This window comes from Hesperophylax consimilis, chromosome 15 (genome assembly GCF_061612785.1).
Source record: "Hesperophylax consimilis isolate HC1 chromosome 15, BYU_Hcon_1.0, whole genome shotgun sequence".
NCBI lineage: Eukaryota > Metazoa > Arthropoda > Insecta > Trichoptera > Limnephilidae > Hesperophylax > Hesperophylax consimilis.
In genome coordinates this window covers 17,804,331-17,826,450 of record NC_142850.1, presented here as the reverse complement: position 1 = coordinate 17,826,450, position 22,120 = coordinate 17,804,331, and the positions used below count along the sequence as shown (strand labels likewise).

General features: G+C 32.9%; 1 protein-coding gene across 3 annotated transcripts in view; it reads right to left on the bottom strand.

The window, feature by feature from the left end:
* LOC149417404 (serine protease inhibitor 27A-like) overlaps positions 1-21,510 on the bottom strand; it is a 52,095-nt gene extending 30,585 nt beyond the window's left edge. For 2 of the 3 annotated variants that reach the window (XM_089640290.1, XM_089640289.1), the window contains exon 1: positions 21,172-21,509. In XM_089640290.1, coding sequence (XP_089496416.1) covers positions 21,172-21,199 — 28 coding nt within the window. In that variant the 5' untranslated portion in view covers positions 21,200-21,509. Of the gene's footprint in view, positions 1-21,171 lie in introns of all 3 variants that reach the window. The other variant, XM_089640291.1, reaches the window with a different exon arrangement.
* Positions 21,511-22,120: the final 610 nt, after the last annotated feature.

Sequence of the window (22,120 nt, the reverse complement as noted above, 5' to 3'; positions counted from 1 at the left end):
TTAATGATTTCAAATATTTTCAATTGATAAAGATAATAAATGGAAACAAGATTTTTTTTAAATAGTGTTGAAATCTAAGAACGGTAAAGCTTATTTTACCTACTGGTTAGTGGCTGAGTTAACTAATCCGTCAGGTTTCCACCCAGGCGTCGTGAGTTCTTTTCGTCGGCTAGCTATATCCTCCACAACTATACTGCATAAGTAACATCTTTGGCTTATAATGATGATAGAAGAAGAAATTGTGGAATTCGTAAATCTTTATATAACAACTTCGATTTTATATGGATAATTATTCTTATTAATATCAAGCACAAAAAGCCGCAAGGTTCCCACTTAGGACCTGCCCTATTCGTAACTAGGTACATTTCATACTACTTACTTCATTCATTGTAACTTCCACGTGATGTGATGTTTATTTTACGTAGTTCCGATTCATAACATTTCATATGACAATAATTGACGGTCCGGATTAAAATTACTTGCGTTGCTTGGTTTTATAATAACATCGCACCATACAAGGCAACAAACGTTTCAAGGTAATATTTCTTAAAGTTTTTTTTCTTATGTTTCTAGCTTTTACCCTTCTTCACCAAGGGTGTTCTAGGTCAACATTTCCAATTATGGAGAGAGAGGGAAGGTGAATTTATATTTTAAATTTGTTTATATTGGCAAATTTCAAAAGTCTATGGAAGATTGAAGTTGAATTAAGACATAGAAGAGATGAGATGTCTAATGGAGGGGAGGCAACTTTAAATAAGACTTGATAGAAGATATGATATTTGCTTAGAGAGGGACAACCATAAACAAATAAAATTCTAAAAGTTATCATATTTTTCCTTTTACCTTCCAAGATGACTAAAAATATGGAAATAATGATTATAAGACAGAATTTATTGATGTCTTTAGTTCCGAATAAAATTTAATTATTGCAATATATTTATTTATGGATAGTGAAAACAACTAGTATTCTCGTTGAAGCGTTTATACTCCATTTTATTTAGCACTAGTTAACAACATGACTTCTCGGGAATTTTCAAAACCCGTTTTTTGATATCTCATCGCAGATTGCAGATAATAAAATCTGTTGGATTATCTACGATCTGCGCTTTAGTTAGTCCTGCGTGAAATCTGGTTCAATGAACTCAAATTAACTTTAAACATTTGTGTCATTTTCAAAATTGAATTTACATGTTTGAAAAATTCAGACAAGCTGTAAAGTAGGTACTTATTACAATTCTTTTTTCTCTTTCATTTTCTAAATTAGAACGATAACATCCCATGATGTCATATTTTTCGATCGAATGACGTGAATTGAAAAATATATGAGTTTGCTCATAAAATCAGTATCGCCCTAGTGGAAGTTCCATTCAGAATCTAAATATTGAAACGTGACCTGATCTGAATAGTTAGCTACTTCTCAACCTTCATCTTCCCTTCAGTCTCACAACATACCCAAAATTAAATGCCTCTCCAATGTTGGGAGCAATTGAGACTTCTGTGCGGTATTCTGGTAATTATTTTTTCAACCTTTATTTATACTTAAATAATAAAAAATTACGGTAATTATTTACCTACGACTACCGTTTGAGAAAATATTCCGTACGAGACACTATTTTGACATACCGAGTTCTCGCATACTTCGCGTTTGTTTGTGTAGTGGCAGTGTAGGAAACATGAAAGGCATAATCGGCATAATAGACCATTTTTCGAGATTGCTAGACACGCACCCGTTAATTGTTAGGCGATCAACTTTGATACCAAACATCAGATGAATTTAGTTTCTTAATATTTAAAGGTTTACTACGATTTTTTTTTAAATAAAATGTTTTCATTTTAGGTAAGGTTGGGTTATTATAGGTTATTACAGGTTAGATTAGGTTATGTTGGATTATTATATGTTAGATTAGGATAGGTTAGGTTGGATTATTATATGTTAGATTAGGATAGATTAGGTTAGGTTAGGTTGGATTATTATAGGTTAGATTAGGATAGGTTAGGTTAGGTTAGATTAGGTTGGGTTATTATAGGATAGTTTAGGTTGGATTATTATAGGATAGGTTAGGTTAGGTTAGGTTGGATTAGGTTGGGTTATTATAGGATAGGTTAGGTTGGATTATTATAGGATAGGTTAGGTTAGGTTAGGTTGGATTAGGTAGAATTAAATCACAAACCAGTCTATACAAACCTAGCGTAGCCCACAAACTACTTGAAAACTGGGATATAACTCTAAAGAGGACGCGAGCAGGCGTTATTAAAGGGGCATTTTTTGTAACAGGAAATAACATGGAAAATAGGTATTAGAATTAAATCACAAACCAGTCTATACAAACCTAGTGTAGCCCACAAACTACTTGAAAACTGGGATATAACTCTAAAGGGGACGCGAGCAGGCGTTATTAAAGGTTCCCCAACATTTAGTTAATAATATAACTAAATTCAAGTATTAATTCAAATTAATCATTCCATATTTACCGTGAAGCGGAATTCGTAACCTTTACCAAAAAAACCTTTCCTTAATACGTTAATTTTAATAAATAATTTTTTATTTACAATAATTTTTATGTATAAATAAATTAACACATCATTTAAAAAAAATGTTTTTTATTGTCTATGATATAAAAAACCGTTTTGCCATATAAATTTTAACAACTATCCGATTGTGTTTTTAATTGTTATGTTGGCAGTGCCCTACACTACGTAATAACAAACGCGAAGTATGCGAGAACTCGGTATGTCAATATAGTGTCTCGTACGGAATATATTCTCAAACGGTAGTCGTAGGTAAATATTTACCAAAATTACAAATTGTGTTCTCAGTAAAACATTGCAAAATATTTTTTAAAATACTTTTATCCGTGTAGGTAAGATATTTTCGTGATAACCAAAAAGTCGTATGTGACAAATTTCCATATAATTATGTTGATACATTAAATGAATCTATTTGTCATGACATAGTGTGACATTATAATATCCAGGTCATTGTTTTGTCAACGAGTCCATCCATGCAAGAACATAGTTACAAAACTACAACATTAGGTACAACACGTGACCATTCATTGTGTGTTGTGCTTTGATGTGACAATGTACCAATTTGACACCCAAGTGACAAACAACGTACCGATGTACATACAAACCTATTTTACAACGTGTTCAGATTGTTTAATCTACCTAATATTTCATTACTAAAACGAACAAAGTTCAACTAAGAAAAGTTGAGAAAAAATAAATAAAAAATTTATCTAACCTAGTTTAGCATATTATCGTGTCGTGTTCTATTTTAACTTTGTTCTGTATTACCCGTTTATCTTTTGCAATGTATTCAAATAACGGTGTATATAGATTAGATGAATTTATGTTAATGGTACACGGAGGAAAATTACTGATATAAAATACCGTTCATTTTTTTAAATCTTTAAAATTTTTCATTTTTCTAATAAAAACGGGACTGCAGGCCTTCAACAATTGAATTGACAGAGTTCCCAATGAAGTATCAGTGAAAAGTGAATGTTTTATGAAAACGGCGGAACACGTGTCCATACAAATATTGATATTGACGTACTGATATTGTCGAATTCCGTCATCATATTTATTAGGAAAAGAACCCTGGTTTTCCATATATTCTGAATGATTTATAATTTAATAGGAAAATGGCATGGTATCACATTTTTAACGGGATCATTTTTCTCCGTGTAGGTACCTACTTTTTAAATACCTAATTATGATGACCCAAAGTTTAACATTATTTTGCTACAAAAACATTATGTATAGCTTGTTGCTGACCAAGGGTATGTCATAATACATTCACTTATATATTATTATTGTGTTAAACTGTAAAGTTCAGCAAAATTTTCATTGATTCTTAAACAAATTCATTTCATAACGCAATGTATGTATGAAACAGTGTTCTACCATTTATCAAAAAATAACAGCTATAAATATATCACTTATCGATGCTACAAAATCGGATCCACAAATTCCAAATTATATCGTACAAACTCATATTAACACGCAAGCAAAAAATAGTCGTACCACAAAAAAGACAAAAAAAAATTATTCATTTAACAAAAAAAATTGGCTTTTCAATTGAAATAGCTAAATTACATTCAGTTGCAAAATTGGAAATAAATACTAAGAACAGGTTATATTTGTAAAGAGGTAACTTATCATATCGGTCTACGTACGTGTACGTAATGATGTATCATACGTAGTGCGTACGTGACAAAGATGGGCAAAATCCTTTTCGTTAGATGTCCTTCTTGTAGGCTGCATTAAAGGAAACCGGATAACACAGTTCCATGATAACTCAACACTGTTACAATTGAACACACCTTTAAAAAGTGATATAAGAGTCATTAAAAGTGATGAAAAACTAACATATAAACCTAATGGTTCCATGATATCTCAACACAGTTACAATTCAACACACTTTTAAAAAGTGATATAAAGTTATTAGAGACGATGAAAAAAAATTTTTTTTTAACCTAACCTACATAACCCAGTAAATAAAGTTTTTGTTTCATCACTTTCCATGACTTTATATAACTTTTTAAAGATATAATGAATTATCATTGTGATAATTTATCCGCTTACCAAACCTAATGTATGTACTTTTTAAAGGTGTTTTGAATTGTCATTTTGTTATCCGGTTACTGATTAAACATTGTTCTGAAGATGCAAGTCAGGTTAGGTTAAATTTGTTTGTTCTTTTTCTTCATTTTTCCTCAATGTTCTGTTTTGTCGTGGTACCAGTGATAACATCTCCCTCTTTTTCATTTAACACTTAGTGGTTAGTTCATTAATTTTTATTCATTGTTGTATTATAATGGAGCTCTCAGCGGTAGGCGATTATTCTCGTGCAGCAGTTAGTAAGTGTATGAACATCCTGTGCATATTGACTATTGACCGTCGCTTGGCACAAAGCCAGTGATGGTATGCCCAAAATTATTATTTCCCTAAATTTCACATCGAAATTTCCTCAGATTTCAGTATGAATTCGTGTGGGGTATTGCTCGTTCAATACTGGATTCACCACAATATTTTTTAGATTTCATGTCCTCTGATGCGATTCCGCAGAATTATCCCTAATTTCGTCGACAAATTAAGAATTTCCCTAGATTTTTTTTGTTTTTAACTTTTTCCCTAAAAAATATTTTTCTCTTCTAGATGTAGGGAAATTCCCCTAGACATCACATCACTACACTAAGTGCCATGTCTTGGCACTCGCAGAATGATGATTGTTGGTGTCGCACAGCTGAGCGAAGCGCTTATGTTTAGTTGGAGAGAGTGGGTGGGGGGCATCTTTGTACTTGACCGCAGCGACGATAATGAATAACCCGTCTGACTGCTTTGCGAACCGGGATCTGCGCAGGATCACCACACTTGTATTGCAAAAGTCTACTCGGATCTGTTACAGATTATTAATTAAATTTAACTTTTTTTTATTTTTTATTTAATACATGTTACATTATTATGAAATTTACATAAAGTAGATATAATGAATCACCATACTAGGCGGCTGCCTGTTTCATGGTGACCAATTGAGTGTAATTAATTTGTATGAAATATGAAATCTAGTGTAAACAAATGAAATTAGTAACTATAGATGAAGCTAAAATTTTGGAAAAATTGTAATAAAAAGTAGAAGATAGAAATTAGAAAGGAGAAAGAAGTAAATTAGCATTAGATTGTAAAAATGTACATAATTATATATATAATTTTAATATGTGTGCATGCAAGCACACGTGTGTATATAGCAGCAGACATACCTATATACATATAACAGCACATGTATACATACACCCATATGACGCATCCTCACGCATATAAACAATATATACACCTCTATCTGAGTACTTGGAATAGGCTCCTAACACTATAACAATTATTATAACATTATTTACAAATACTTCACAAGTATTCTTGCGTGCTAAATCAATGACTCTCGACAGATTAAACTACTAAACATCACAGTTCGAGTATTATGCCGTGTTGCGCCACTCCATATTAAGCCCACTTTTCGGACAGCATTACAGTGTCCATCGTCATGGTAGATGTGTTATTAAACTGACTAAAGTGATTTCACATCTGTCCTGATGATTGACACTGTAATGCTATCCGAAACGTTGGCTAAAGGAGGACAAAAATAAATCACTATAATACTCTTGTTCCTGAAAATGTCAAATCACACTAAATATCATGTTATTCATTGTTGCAAGGTTCATGTTGAACCTAATCCGTGACTTGATTTTTTTAGATACTCGTAGTTGAAAACGTAAGTGATTATGTTGTTTATTTAATGATTTCATTTGGCGGAAAATAAAATCCATATCTCAGAAATATATATAATCGTAGTACTCAACATCCGAACTTTATTGTCTGGAGAATGTTATATTTATCTTCAATTTACTTTTTGTGAATGTATCGAAAACCTGGAGAAATTTCCAGAGCAGGTTTTGCATTCTAACGACTCAATAATACAAAAATAAAGTGGTTTTAAACAAATTATTATATTACATTTTATGATTCTGTGTGACTATATCACGTGGCTTCCACACAATAGAAAATTTTTGAGATTTAAATAATCATTCATTTACAAAAATAAACCAACAAAATTCCATAGTCAAATCTACAAAGTACGAAAAATCCACCTATTAAATTCGGTTAGCGATAGATTCTAAATAAATGGATATCCTTCAATTTTCAGTCGATGTATCCATCCAAATGTTGAGAACCACTACGTCTCAAGGTATACAATGGTAGGTACAGTTAATTAATTATGAACTTTTAACATACATTTATGATAATATTTACGTGATTAAACCAGAGTTTAATTAAATCGACTGAAGACAGAACTGCATTTCGAATTTTTGGCGGTGTATTACAAATCTTTGAAAGAATTACAAAATTTCACAAAAGTTTTACGTGGTTTGTTCGTTTATATGGGTGGCTTTATTTTGGGTAGTGAGAGATGTAGATTCATCAATTTCCGCTTATATCACTAGTTTCCGGACACCATGTATATAACTATGTACTAATATATTTAGACATTACCTGACAATATTTGAAAATCTTCTACTAACATAATTATTATAAGCTGATATTGTTGCTTGTGCAATGTTGGATGACTAGCTAGTAGAGAAATTGAACTCACGACGCTTCAGTGGCAACCTGACATATTTGTCAACTCGGCTACTAACCGGCGTTAAGGCACCGTAGTTAGCGTTCAAAGATGGTTTGAAAGGGAAATATGTAAATAAAAATGTTAAAAACTGATAATAATTCAGCGAAAATATTTAATAAAGCACGACTCGTTTGAAATAGAGCAAAAATCTCTCCACAAATGCTTTAGTTGCATTTAAAGATACACTGTGAATTTTTTCATGGGTATAACAGAACTGTTGTGTTCTCACAAACAGTTCTCCAACTCGTCGTGGAAGGAGATTATGAAGAATAAGTTATTTGTGTTAAATCAGGCATTTATTATATACTTCGCGTATTACAATGGTGACTCGATAGTCGAACTAACTAGGAGCTGGCTAAATGATATCTGAAAACACCAAGTTTGTCTGGAAGCAGCCTAACTGGCCCTGGCGACTACTGACTACTAGCTGCCATCTTGCGGACTTCCAAGCAAGCTCTTTGCACTGCCCTCTATGAGTGCATCTGTAAAGCTCTTAGCTAATTCACTTCCCAACAAGAACAAAACGTGTTTTCAATAATTTTCGGAGCTTACTTTACATTTTTTTTCTATCGAGGGAATTTCATATAATTAACTTTTCGGCATAACAAATGTATAGATATTATCTTGAAAAATAACACATATTTTTTGGAGCTTAAAAACTCAAAAAGGTGAAGAGAAACTTGTTTCTCAGAAACAAAGATAGAAATTGGGAATGCGGGGCTTTAACCCTCGATGGATAAAGTTTGTAGCATTGATATTGATGGTTTTAAAGTTCAGGCGCGTGGTATGGTTTGTACCTACTCGTCAGATTATGTAGAGTTACAAAACCAGTTTAAATTTCAGCAATAATTCCTGTTTATATTTTTCGCTTCACCATAAAATTGCATACACAAACTGTTCGACCTCTAAAGTACGAATGCTTTAAACATAATATTGAAATGTCCATTTTAAAATCACAAACAACTGCATTATTTTTATTTTATTTTGAACTCTTGCGTAATGAACGTTTTCATTTTTAATAATGTACATTTCTTGAAATTGTATACGTGAGTAAACCCTACCGTTATATTTTTACATTAACACGATCGGTGATTAACTTATCGGAATGATGTGTGCTTCTATTATCAAGAAAAATAGTTCTTACAATATTTTGCTGAAGTTTGTTCTGATGGTAAAGTAAACAGGAAAAGACAACATATATCATAAAGATAACGTACTTCCCAACTAATTAAAAATCAATCGTTATTTATGTTTAATTCATTCGGTTTCATAAATATCATTTTGGCATGGCCAGTCATGAGCCGAACGGTGCCCGGCGCGAGCAAAATTCACCCATTGTAAAAACCAGTAGACGTCTAGGTATGTGATCACTATAATCAATAATGTTTAGCTGATTTTTGTTTTTGTGTAGCGCCGTTTTTGTGGAAAATAATCTCAAGGGTGATGTGTTAGGACTGTTAGGTGTTAGGTATTATCAGCGCCTTGACAACTCGACGACCGGAGCGGCCTGCTCCAATCGCGCCAGCATTGGGCCTCTTGGGGTTGTTTTGTTTCAAAGAAAAGAGTGACCCTTGGTCTTGAAGAGATGTTGTAATTGGAAAAAACACAAAATAAGCAAAGCATTCCTGGGCGCAAGACCAGTCCGCCTTTTGCAGTTGCTTCGTTTTTTTGCCATGCCGAAGGCATTAACCACGCAAGCTCTTCGGAGTACCTACCTACTTCATTGAAATACTGATAAAGGTAAATAAATACATCATACCCGAACGACGCCGACGTCTCTATTCTAAATATAGCAATCCCTCCTGAAATAGTTAATCTTCAAGCGGGCTACCCGTTACGGCACATACGGGAGTTATTTTTTAATATATATATTTGAATTTAGATTTTGTTTTATTGAATGAATAAATAAATTAATTAATTAAAATGGAATCTTTCAAGTGGAAATTAACCCAGTTTCCGATATCCATTCGACCTGAAACTCAGCAGATAGACTCGTTGTCAATGACTTGCAATGATCGGACCACGGATCACGTTGGCCAAAGAAGGAGTTAGCGCAACACGGCATAACACCCCAAAAACAAATAACAAAAAAAACATAATAAAATTTACAGCAGTTAACATACGACATAAATCTCAGTCCATCCAATTACGATTTGCGATCACTCATTTAAGTCAGTCTCTATCAATGAAAAGACATTTTAAAATTTCACAGCAGTTATGAACTAGTCCATACGCCCGCGCCCTAGCCAGTAAGCTGCGTCAAAAGATTTTAGTCCATATTTTGAGTGTATTTTGGGTATCTGTAATTTATTGTTGTTTCTTGTGTTGTGTTGTTGTACGTCTTAACTTTAGTTTCGATGTAAATTATTGTAGTGGCTAAGAGCTCTAGACAAATGTACCGATTGTAAAAGTAGCGTATGTCCAGTTTCTGAGAGGCTAACTAACTAAATTACTTCGAAGAAGCCCCCGTTCTTGAGCTTGTCACTTCAGATTGTCTACATACTGAAAATCTTGAGTAACGAACACATTTATCTTTAATCATCCATTCATTCCACAGTTTAATTTATTTTTGACATAATAAACCTAAGTATATACTTATTAAGATCTTATAGATTACCAACCACTTTTTGCAGGCAGCAAAAAAGCTGTTTCAGTGCTAAAAAAAATATTGAATAACATTAAAAGTTTTGCCCCGTACACGTGTTTTGAGCACAAGCATTAAAAAAAGCGTTGAAAAGACGGTAAGAATAGTTGTAGCCATGTACACCTAATGACCATTTGGGTCAATATATAGAGAGTGTGAAAGCTTATTATGTGGAACCAATACATATTAAAATAATATGGACAATTCGTCACCTCGGCTGGGCAAGGTTTTCACTGACATTTGTTTTTTCTAAAACGACCATGGAATGCAAAACCATTGATTTTGCTCATTCCTGTAACCACAATAATTTTCAAGTATTTTCGTACTTGAAATATCAGGGCAGATGCGCGGACGATGATGGAAACTGTAATGCTGTCCTAAATGTTGGCTAAAGAAGAAGGTAGAGCAACATGGCATAATACCCTAAAAATAAATCACAAAGAAAGTGTGATTACATCTAATTGGACGTGTGGTACTGGGAATTTTATCTGCAAAGTAAAATAAAAATAAATGTTACCTAGTAATACAAAAATCGAAACTTTATTCGATTATTTATTAAATTGTGTTGACTGTTCAGCGTTAGCATTTTTCAATTTATATCATCATTACGTCAAACTACAAATTTAAATGAAGAAACCAAGGAATACATGATGTAAGAAGAATGAATTGACCTTCAACTTTGAAGAATAGTGTTTCTACCAAAATGATCGTCATTATACGCCGGTAAGAATCGTGAAAACGGGTCACGTATTAAAATCATGTCTAGCAGAATCTGCGTTTCGGGGACTCCATTGGTCAAAGTATTATTGCTCGCCTTTATATTAAATAATTCTTATGAACTGGATGCAGAAAAACGTGTAACTGGTTTTTTATGCTCTACGTACGGTAGATATATCTTCGTCATATTTTTAAGTGTTATAGAATTTTTAACGTCATGTATGATTGTTAAATTCGTCAGAGAGTATTCTCCGAAAAGCTTATTCGCAACTTATTAGAGGTAGGTTCCAACAATTTTGATTAGACAAAAATTACATTGAATTGTTCTGTTTGGTTATGAAATGCTGATTAAATGTGAGATGTTATTTCAATTACTAAGACGTGGGAAATGCCCATCTCGTGCACAACCGCACTCTCCGCCATCAATAAGGACCTCCCATCGTGTGCCCAGTTGAAACATGGGTGGGGCCTAAGAGTCGGCGGTGTGTTAATACGGTGCGGTGCAGAACTCCAAACATGTGGTCAATGAATTCCCGCTAAATTCATTCCCCGGCGGGATTGATGAGGTCCACTGGGCGACGCCTGAGGCTCTAGAAGGGTCCACAGAACTAGATGTTCCCCTCTGACCCCCACCATTCGAAAGAAGAAGAATTGCCAAGTCTTACTACCTCCGTGGAAATGCGTCAAGATCCACGGATCTGAGTCTATTGATCTCTGGTTCAGAACCTGTATGTACAATCAAATTTTCGTTTACATTTTACAACTTTTTGAAGAGAAATGTTTAAATATTACATACCTAACAATAGATTTCTTAGATAAAATTCTTCAAAGCTCACAATACTTCAACAATTCTCAGTAATATGCTTGACCACGTGAGATAATCTAAAACATAATTTTTTTAGTATAAAATCCTATGACGGTCATTATAATTCTTGTTATCGACAAGCAAATCAATAATTTATTACTGTTAAACGAGAATCGAAGACCTTTGGGGCTAACAGCTCCGGTAAAAACCCAAAAGATTTTATCATAAATTACGTTATTAAAAAAGTGATTAATTTTGTTATTTCGTTGGAAGAGAATTAGAACTAGTGGCATTGATTTTATCATTATATCGAGAACACAATTCTCATGAATTACTATTTTCGGCCCAAATGAATTTTTTTCCACATATAAAATGACGTGCATATTCCCAAGATTTGTCAAGAAGAACTATTCTTCTTCTTCTTCATCTTTCATCTCGGGGTCAGAGAGGACTAGAGACAATCTAGGGAGTCGCACTGTAGAGCTCACCAATCCCGCAGGGGAATGAATTTAGCGGGCATTCACTGACCACGTGTTCAGTTGTCTGCGCTTCACCGCAACTTTTTGAAAGTAAACAGACAAGAAAGACAAGTAACAATAAAAATAAAATACAAGTAGCGATAGTAAAAAACACAAACATTCAAGCTCTTCATTAAATTTTCACAAATTCGGCGTTTTTCAAATCATCATAATATTATTATTATTTTAGAAACCAAAACGAGGAAACGAAATACAAAATAAAATGTAATCATTGAACACAATATTAGCGATTCTCAAACGAAAATTTGCAACAGAAAATCAGAAAAAGATTCGGTCGCAATTCAGTTTCAAATTTTCCTTTGAGGATCGCTAATATTGTCTTCAATTATTAAATAGTAATAACTTAATGAGTAAAGTTTGAGGTATTACTCATTAAATTATTTAAAAAATACTTGGAAAAGCATCATACAGAACTAAAATGAACCATGAACTAGAAAATCTAATTGAACATGAAGAAACCACTGTAAGATTCTGACGGTCTCAAAGAATGCGAAAAGCTGCGGATATGCAAAAAGAATGCCAGATGACAGGACCCCGAAAATCTTGTCCCAGTGGTTGACCGAGTAAAAAGTCAGAAGAAGAGGTGAACTGACCGCGTGGAAGAGGATTGGAACAGAATGGGGAGGCCTGAGGACTGGAGGAGAAAAGCGATGGACAAGAGCCGGGGAAGAGCATTTGTGGAAGAGGCCAAATCCCACCCAATGTAAAAATATAGTTCATGTTTTTCTTGAATACGAGCAAAATTATATTAAATGTGTCGATATTTGAGGTGAATTGGTTTCCAAGTGTATGATAGCGTGAAATAGGTGAATGTATGTGGTAGTCAGTTCCGGAATTATTGTTGCAAAATAATATATTTTGCCTAGTAGTCGATGTCGAAATCGATGAAGTGCGAATCGAATCGAGTGAAGATCGAATGTAGTCTAGTGGAGTGAATAATTTTAAACAAAAGAGAAGTCAGTAATTTTTCTTCTATTTTCTAGCGTTTGTATTTTGAGAATATTTAGTAAGAATTTATAGTTTATGTGTTGAATTGGGGTGTGTAATTATTTAATAAATCGTAAAAATTTGCGCTGCATGCGTTCAATATTTTTTTTATATTAATAAGATCATGTGGGGACCACATTGTATTTTTAAAAGCAGCTTACTGACGATAAAGTCATTGCTAGTTCTGATTATAAAATATAATATAACCATACATTGAATCATTTTTAAAAAGTTGTAAATTGTTTCAATATTACATCGGTAGCTGCTATGCCAATATGTATTAGTGATATGTGGCGGCATCGCGAGTGTGTCACTCTCAGAACATGTTTCAATGTTGGCGGAGATAACACTGTTCAATCATCTTCAAATTTCAATCTTCATTTTGTATTTGACTTATTTTTTTTGCTTTACAATTCCAAAATATTATTTCAGTGATGGCTAAATGATTGATCGTGATATGATTATAATATTTTAATGTTTTCTGACTGACGTATGTAGCCCGATGCAGTCCAGAAAACATCTATATTTTGGTCAGCATATTTGAACGAGTTTGTATTTTTAGATGTTTTTTTAATAAACCTGAATTCTACAATAAGAAGCTAGATTTCAAAAATAAGAAGCAGATTACTGAAGATGGTTTGAAATGGAGATATGTAAATACGTTTAATAAAGGGAGCGCGCTAATATTAAAATCGATTATAATATAATATGATGAAACATGACTTATTTAAAATAGAGAAAAAATATCTTGACATCTGAGTTAAGTTGAATTTAATACTGTGAATACCTGGTCATACCCATAACATGTTAAATAACAGAACCATGTCAGTATTTATCATTTTTTTCCCTTGAGGGGATTTCATATAATTACTCATTCGACTCAACATCTGAATAGAGATTATCATAATTTTAAAATTAAAGTGTTCAAGGGAAGTGTGTTATATTTTGTCGGTAGAAATTTAGTTGATATTTCCAAACTATTTTCAAGAATTCACTTTCTTCCGTGGGCTGAATTTAAACGGGCTTTAAAAACAAAATTATTTAAAAAATCATACCAGTCATAAATGTTAACTTCTTTTCAATATTTCATAATAAGCCATGTACTAAAACTTCCGGTAATGGTTTGGTTTCGGTTGTCTCCTTATTGTACCTTTTTAAAGTGTCTGCACAGAAAATTCTCATTTCTGAGCACAAACTGCCTCCTGTTTTATATTATGTTTTAGTTTTAATATTCTTGTTTTGTCCTGTCCTGCTGTTATTGTTATTCTAAGTTTTGTCATCACTTTGTATAAACAGTGTATTTAGTGTTATAATATTAGATCTGTATTGGGTAAGGCACACTGAAGGAATAATTTTAAGAACCACTTATACTGATTTACCATTTTTTAAGTTTGTTATACGAGTAGTTAAGCGCACTTGAAGTGAAATGACACTAAACTGCGCTATATAAATGCCATTTTATTATTATTATTACCGATGTAATAATTTAAGTGTAATTAGTAAATTGTTGTATTAAATAGATCCTTGAATGTAGTCACTCAACACCTCAAACTTCACACATCACACCTCGCCTCTTTTGAGGTGAGACACCTCAACGCCACGTGTTAGTATTTGAGTTACTCATATAAACTCATTCTGAAACATGTCCTACCCGATACTACAGGGTTTTTCAATAAGAGGTGTTATTTTGAATAGCTCGCTATTTTGGTAGATGTTACTTTTGAAGCTGTCATTTTTTGAAATTTGACAAGTAAAAACTACGCTATTAATAAAAATTGAGTGATGAGGCCCATTTCCACCTCGGTGGCTTCGTCAACAAGCAAAATTGTCGCATCTGGGGCTCGGAAAACCCAAGACTTATTGTTGAAAAGCCTCTCTATCCTCAACTTGTGACTGTTTGGTGCGGTTTATGGTCCGGCGGAGTCATTGGAACTTACTTTTTCGAAAATGAGGCTGGAGCAACAGTTATGATGAATGGATTGCGCTATCGAGAGATGATTAATGATTTTTTATGGCCGGAATAGGATGGTATTGATCTGGACAACGTTTACTTTCAACAAGACGGCGCTACGTGCCATACAAGCAACGAAACCATTGATCTTTTACGATTGAATATCAAAATAACACCTCTTATTGGAAAACCCTGTACTTTATTAAAATGGTTTGTTTTATAACCTAAAAACGATAACATTAATTACCAAACGTTTAATGGGTCTCTGTGCACATTCTTCAACAATGAACAAGTTATTTGGTGAACAAAGATTATTGACAAATCGGTTGTTGGATTTTCATAAACGCGTCTAAGTATGGGTAATGGGTACCACTGTATTGCAGTATCTACTCACCGAAGTGATATGTGGAAAATGAATCATTTTGATGCTTTCCTCTGTTGCAATGATTCTCTTTAATTGGTTATATTTATTGATAAAATGTCGATTACTTTTATCAATAGTATTTGATGACACATAGCTGGTAAACCCAGAAATATTTATATAGTAATCTTACCACTAGAAACACGTACATAGGTTTATTCACAAAATTAAAGTCACTAAAATGAATTGGTAATAATTATTCGGGATCGCTGACCAATAATACTATTTTTTAAATAAAACCTTTTAATTTACCTTCATTAAGGCGATGCACTATGTCGTGTAATATTTTAAATTGAGCCGCTATCAATAACAACCCTTACGTAGATGGCGATAAGGTTTACATTCCCGCTTAACACCATCCGCCTGTTTTGATTTATGCATGAAAAAAACATGGCCAAAAAGTGCCTTTTATTTTATTTTGTGGATGTTCAAGCATAAATATTTAATTTTTTTTTCGATCATTTTATAAATAACTTAATTTACCACATTATACAATAAAATCATAACCGAAAATGGGTTTGGAAGTAGGAGATTTTGAACTTTAAAGCAGTTTTCATAGGCCTTATACTCTGGGTTTATAAAAAGATTTATCTAAAAAATACTCGATTATTTCAAAGGCCAAGAGGTATTCTACTAGAAGTATTTAATTAAAGTATCTGAAACATTTTTAGGCGACCAAATTTTCAAACCAAAAACACATGATTTTGCATTACTGCGTATGGCATCGCCTTAATATAAAAGTAAACTGTCAGCATTCGGGAAGAGTTTAATTTTTACTTACGTAAAATGAAAATTGGCTTTCGTTGTAAAGGATGACAGCCAAAATAATTTCTGTTGATGAGATTTTCTTATTTTGGTATTCTTGATACCATACGAGTAGCTAGAAGAGACGTTATTACCATTTACTTTATGCAAATTAGGTACCTACTATTTTGGCCGAACTCTAATAAAGATGAAGGTATTTAGGGATGTAGGGATTAGGGATTAGGGAATAAAGAAAAAAAATAAAGTTAGGTTATTATAGGTTAGGTTAGGTTATGATAGGTTAAGTTAGGTACGGTTAGGATAGGTTAGGATAGCTTAGGTTAGTATAGATTAGTTTAGGTTTGGTTAGGTTAGGTTTGGTTAGGTTAGGTTAGGTTGGGTTAAATTCTCCATTTGAGGTAATTCGTGAGGTTTAAGGAAGTGAGGAGAGGAAGTAGATGCGGGAGAGGGAGGTTGGAAAGTGCCTAGCTATTCAAATCTGGACACCAAACAATGACGTAGCGAGTCGATTCAGAAAGGTGGTATTTTACCAGGGCGATACTTGGAGTACTAACTACTAACAACTCTGGATGTTGTAGATATTTATGATTAGGTATATGAATTCAGTGAACAAGTGGCAGCCCGGATTATATGCTTGCCCTTGGAATTCTTATGCAACACGTAAACAAATCATTATTGCCGACATTTATCCACTTTATAGTATATATTAATAGACAAACACTTCAATATTAATAACCTCCAGTGGAAGGTAAATTTAATATGATTGAGTCACACCAAAGACGCTCGCCTGGGTTATCCCAGTTAATAAAACCGATAAAGTTGTGACTTTTAATTACAACTTTTTTATTGTTATCAAGTTTTGTAGAACTCCATTTTAATTTTAAGTTTTCTTTTATATATTCAATAGTGTATGTTTTGCTGACTGTTTTTGCAGAACAGATTTGTATAATTGATATAAGTTAATGCTTGTGTTACTTCGGAGTACGGAACTTACATATATTTTAAATATGGAACCAAATTAAAAATCATATCATGCTCAGTCATCAATATTGTATACACAATACTGAAATATTTACGAAAAGAAGAAATTAATTCAGCTGCGATTTGAACCGCAAACCACCGCTGCCTGGTTACCGTAACTAGGCAAAATTTTAACCACTTGTGTAGGTTAGGTTTAGTGGAAAACTTAAAAGGTACTCGGAATTTGTTTGTGGTTTGTATGCCGCTCCCGGCAAATATCTTTTTTTTGTGTGTGTTTCTAATGCGGATGATTTTTAAATTTAATTTGTTACAACATCTTATCCTGTATGTTTAGCACAAAAATTAAATGTTTCAAAGACGTTATTTTGTTATAATTTCAGCAGTTTATAAACCTGGGATATTTGCATATTGAATATCGCATCTTTCAGGCCCCAAACCGGAATTACTGGTTTGCAGGGTTTTCCTTGTCTGGTTTGAAGCTACCGGAGTTCAAAACTGACCTGAGTTGGTCAATGCCTTAGAACTCTGCTTCTTGTGTGTGCGTATTTAGATAGTAGGTGATTTACAAGAATCATAAACTGGGAAAGCGCCAACGGGCAGGACACGTAGCAAGGATTAGGGGAAGTCGACCACCAAATAGATTTTTATATCCTGATCCTGCAGACCCTACAGCATGCAAAAGTGTTGGGAGACCTAAACTGAGACCTGAAATCATAAGGAACTGAATGGAGAGAACGGTAGACCGGCAGGATTGGAAGCGTAATCGTTCAAAGTGAAAAAAACATATATTTTTTTAAATCTGTATCTATAAATATTTTAAAATCTATCACCAAGGACACCAGGAAGCCACCAAATCTTTCAACTGAGCTTTATCGACTAGAACTAAGATAGATAATAATTTATTAACCAATTATAGGAATTATTGTCATTTACATGTTGAAGACATACATTAAAGCAACTTTTATATTATATTATACTCGTAGTATATTCTGTCTAACTTCTAAAAAAAACTTACTTTGTATCTCAAAATTGATCGTTACTTGACCGGAACAACATTGTTGGGTTTGTTCTTTACTTTTTTCATCCTTCTTTTAAAGAATCATCAAAGTTTCTGTTGAATGGTAATCATGTCAATTCCCTGGTAAGGTATAGACAAAGTAAGGCAGGGACCTAGATTCATCATTGTTATTTTTACCACATTCATTTTCAAAGACATGTTAATTTATTTTATCATTATTATTATCTCGGGTTTTCTGGAACCATGCTATCTCACTACAAATTCAGGCCATTAGATAGGTACATTAATAATATTGTCATTATATTCTTTTCGTGGTAATTAATGTTATTTTTGTATAGATTAACAAATATGCTCAGAATTGAACTAGTGACCGTTTAATTACAGTTCGTATTGGTTTACTTACTGATAAAAATATGTTTAAATACAGAACTAAATGTATTAGTTTACTTAGGTTGAGGTGTTTCAGAAAAATTCAATTGTACATTTGAATGGTCTCTTTTATTTGCCGATTCTAGGTCAGCTTCAGCTTTCTATCAAATTGTGATCAACTAAAATGCATAGCAACATGACAATTGTGCTTTTCTGCTGATCAAAATTTGTACAAAAGCTGAAACGAATCTAGAATTGATGTTCAATTCACAAGTTCTTTCAAATGTCAACAAAAACTAAATGGCGCTAATTGGCAAATGATAAAAAATTTTCAAATGAATTTCTGTGATACACCCATTGTACCATTGTTCACTTCAAAAAGTGGAATATTATAGAAGGATGTCAAAAATACGAAAAATGTTGTTCATGATAAAGATGCCAGGAAACATTTATTTAAATGTATTTTATTTACGGACAGCTTTTTATTAGCACTATTTGAAACATAGCTGCTATGATGATGTCAAGTTATTGAAACAAGTTTTTTATACCTAATTAAATCATATGTATTAGAAACCCACAAACATATAAAACGGTTTTCTGTGCAACCGAGACATAATCTCAGAATATAAATAGATAGTGCAGAAATACGGTAAGTCTGGTGTATGATGCGACAGCTCAGTTCTTAGTAGTGGAAGGTTACGGGTTCAACCTCTAATTATTATTTTTTTTTAATTTTAGGCTAATCGTAATCGATTAGTATAGTAAATGTACTGGGAACAAATGTGTGAAATATCGCGCCACTCGTTTTGTGGTAGAAAATTTCAAAATATTTCTGTAGTCTTACATCTAATATAAACCGCGTTAAAAACGTGTATTTATAATGAATATTATGACCGGTCAGTGGCTGAGTTGGCATCGCGTTTGGGTCGCACCCAGGCGTAGTGTGTTCAATTCCTCGTCACAACGCAAGCAACATTTTCCGCTTACTTTGGTGGTATTATGAGATTTCCAAATATCGTAAACCTTGATTTTTTGAATTTCTAACAAAAAAAAACGAAAATGAAGCGCTGTATTTAAGTTTTTTTTTTATATTGACTGTTTGAATTATATATTGATCTTCGGGAAATCAACAGAAATATTTCAATTTTTTTACATGCGTAATACATATAATATTGTATAACTAAAACAAAACCAATTATAGATTTATTCCTTTTGATTTTACCTCTTATAAGAAATTGTGTAAAACTAAATTAAATTTATGATAGATTTCACACTAACGGGTTACTATTATTATTATTATATAATACAGGTTAAGTTCGTTTTGTTTTCGCATTAGAATAATTTATAATTACCCACTATTGTGGCACTATGCCCAGACAATATACCTACCTACATAATATTACATATCTGACTACAATACCTACTAGTGATTCTAAAAACCTTTTTATATATCATCACAGGATAGTCTGAATTCTTGAAAAATCAGTTTCAATTTGGAAAATTTCAAATTAAAAAAAAAAAACTTTTTTAAAATATTATGTAATAAGTTTATCTTTATCGCTTGTCAGAATTCTTCCCACAATCAGTTCCAATTTTAAAAATGACACTTAAATTCTAAGCAAATTTTAGTTCATTGAACCAGAGTTACACAAGAGACACAGACAACAGAATTAAGAGTAATAGAATCAAGAGTTTTGGTGCATCTCCGTATTAGAACTTCCAAAATGTACGGTTAATGTTACGTTAACGTATTCCTATTTATTTTGACATTTTAATGTAGAAATATTTATCCAAACACGCAATTGGAACAATTAAACTCAAAAACCTCCCATCGATGGGGTGTTAGGGTACAATTTTTTATATATATTTTTTTTATTTATTCATTTTTGGGAAATCGACAGTTTACATTTAATCAGTTTGTACATAAGTATTATATAGTAAAATAAAACCAATTATGGATTTCCTCCTTGTGACCTTAACTGAGACAGCATAATTTAGATTTGTGAGAAAGGAATATGAATTAAAAAAAATTTACAAAACAAAAGATTATATAAAACAAAAATTTACAAAACAATACATTTATAGCCATGAAAGAGGAAAAAATTTTGTTTCTACCAATCCACCTCTGAATATAAGAAAAAGGTTAAATTAACGATAATAAAGGTTACAGGCGAGCATTTATCAGCCGAAGAGTTTATAAATACGAAGAGATCCACTACTTACTGGAGATAATTTAAAAAATGTAAAAAAATATTTTAAAGAAGATGTTTTTTTCCTCGGTCGTTGCCGATACTAAAACAAGTCCTGACCTCGAAACAGTGTTTGAGTTTAAAAGTGTGAATTTGACGAAAAACAAACACATAATCAATATATGACATTACTTACATTAATTGGCTACGTAAACGACGAGAAAGGTCATCAAAAGTAAACAAGTATGTTATTAAAATGATTACTTCAATATCATTTGTTGTCATTCTAGAGATCTGAAAACTTTGGCTTTAAATAGAAGTATCAAAATACAAACGTTAGTAATTTGTTATAAATTGCTTCTTAATCAGCTTCTCTTTTACGGAGGTATTTAAGTACGTGCCGTTAAAAACAGGTATTTAAATTACTGAAGCCATCATCTTATAAAATAATTATCGTTAGCATTCAAATAAAATATACAAAATCAAAAATATGGGATTTTCCCTCATTTTATACATTTAGTTTCTTGAAAAAAAAAACAACCTTGGATGTTGACGTGCCATAATTATTTGATGAAACAACTTGTTCATAATAAAGTGCTACTTACCAACAAAAGACAGCAAAAAATAATTCATTTTATTTCACTTGGTCTGCTTTAACTTATAACTTCAACTGTCCGCGAACACAATACATTAACTAACTGACGAAGTTAGTTTGGGAACGTGTTTTATAATAAAATCAGGATGTTTAGAACTGAGTTCTCGGAGAAATCGTGCGGTTGGTTATATCGGCAAGCCGCAGAATTTCCGGAAGGTTTATTGGCATTTGTTTTGTTCCTCTTTCGAACAATGTTCTAGTGGTTTATTTGAGCAACGACAAGGACGGGCCGACACGGTAACGGCAACTCCGGCATCCACTAGGCACTGCAGAGGACGCGAGACTGTGGAGTGGTTTTATGTTTTGCTGCGGGTCATTTAGCTAGAACTTGTTTGTCAACCGGCCGAAGATCGCCGACGCCAGGGGCGGCCGGGCAGCCAGGCGAATGGGCGGCTGGGCGGCTGGGCAGGGAGCGGCCCGCCTTACAACTGGTCGGGTGCTTCAACGTGCTGAGATACCTTTATAACCTTCAGAAATATTTTTTGTAGTGAATATTAATAACGAAAAGGGATTCTCAGAAGAAAAAAAGTATCTTGCAATTATTTTTTAAGATAATGTATTTATACACTGTGTCCGAAAACTCGTAGTATCCAAGACGAAAACCTCGAGAGTTTTTTTGTGAGTGTTTTTTATAAACCTTTTTTTAAAAAATTTCTGCAACCACAGCCTTAAAAAAAACTTTTGGAGCCGGGTTTGCGCTTCGATGCATTTAAAAAACATTATACAGCTGATAGTATCCCCCAATCGATTAACAACCGATTTTCTTTTTTTTTAATTAACTTTAAAATTCCCGATCGGAATCGATTTACTCAAAAACAAAAGCTGTAATCAAAAACATATATGCCACAAAATCGACAGAAAAATGTAATTTAGATTCACCAGTTTATACTACTAGTTTC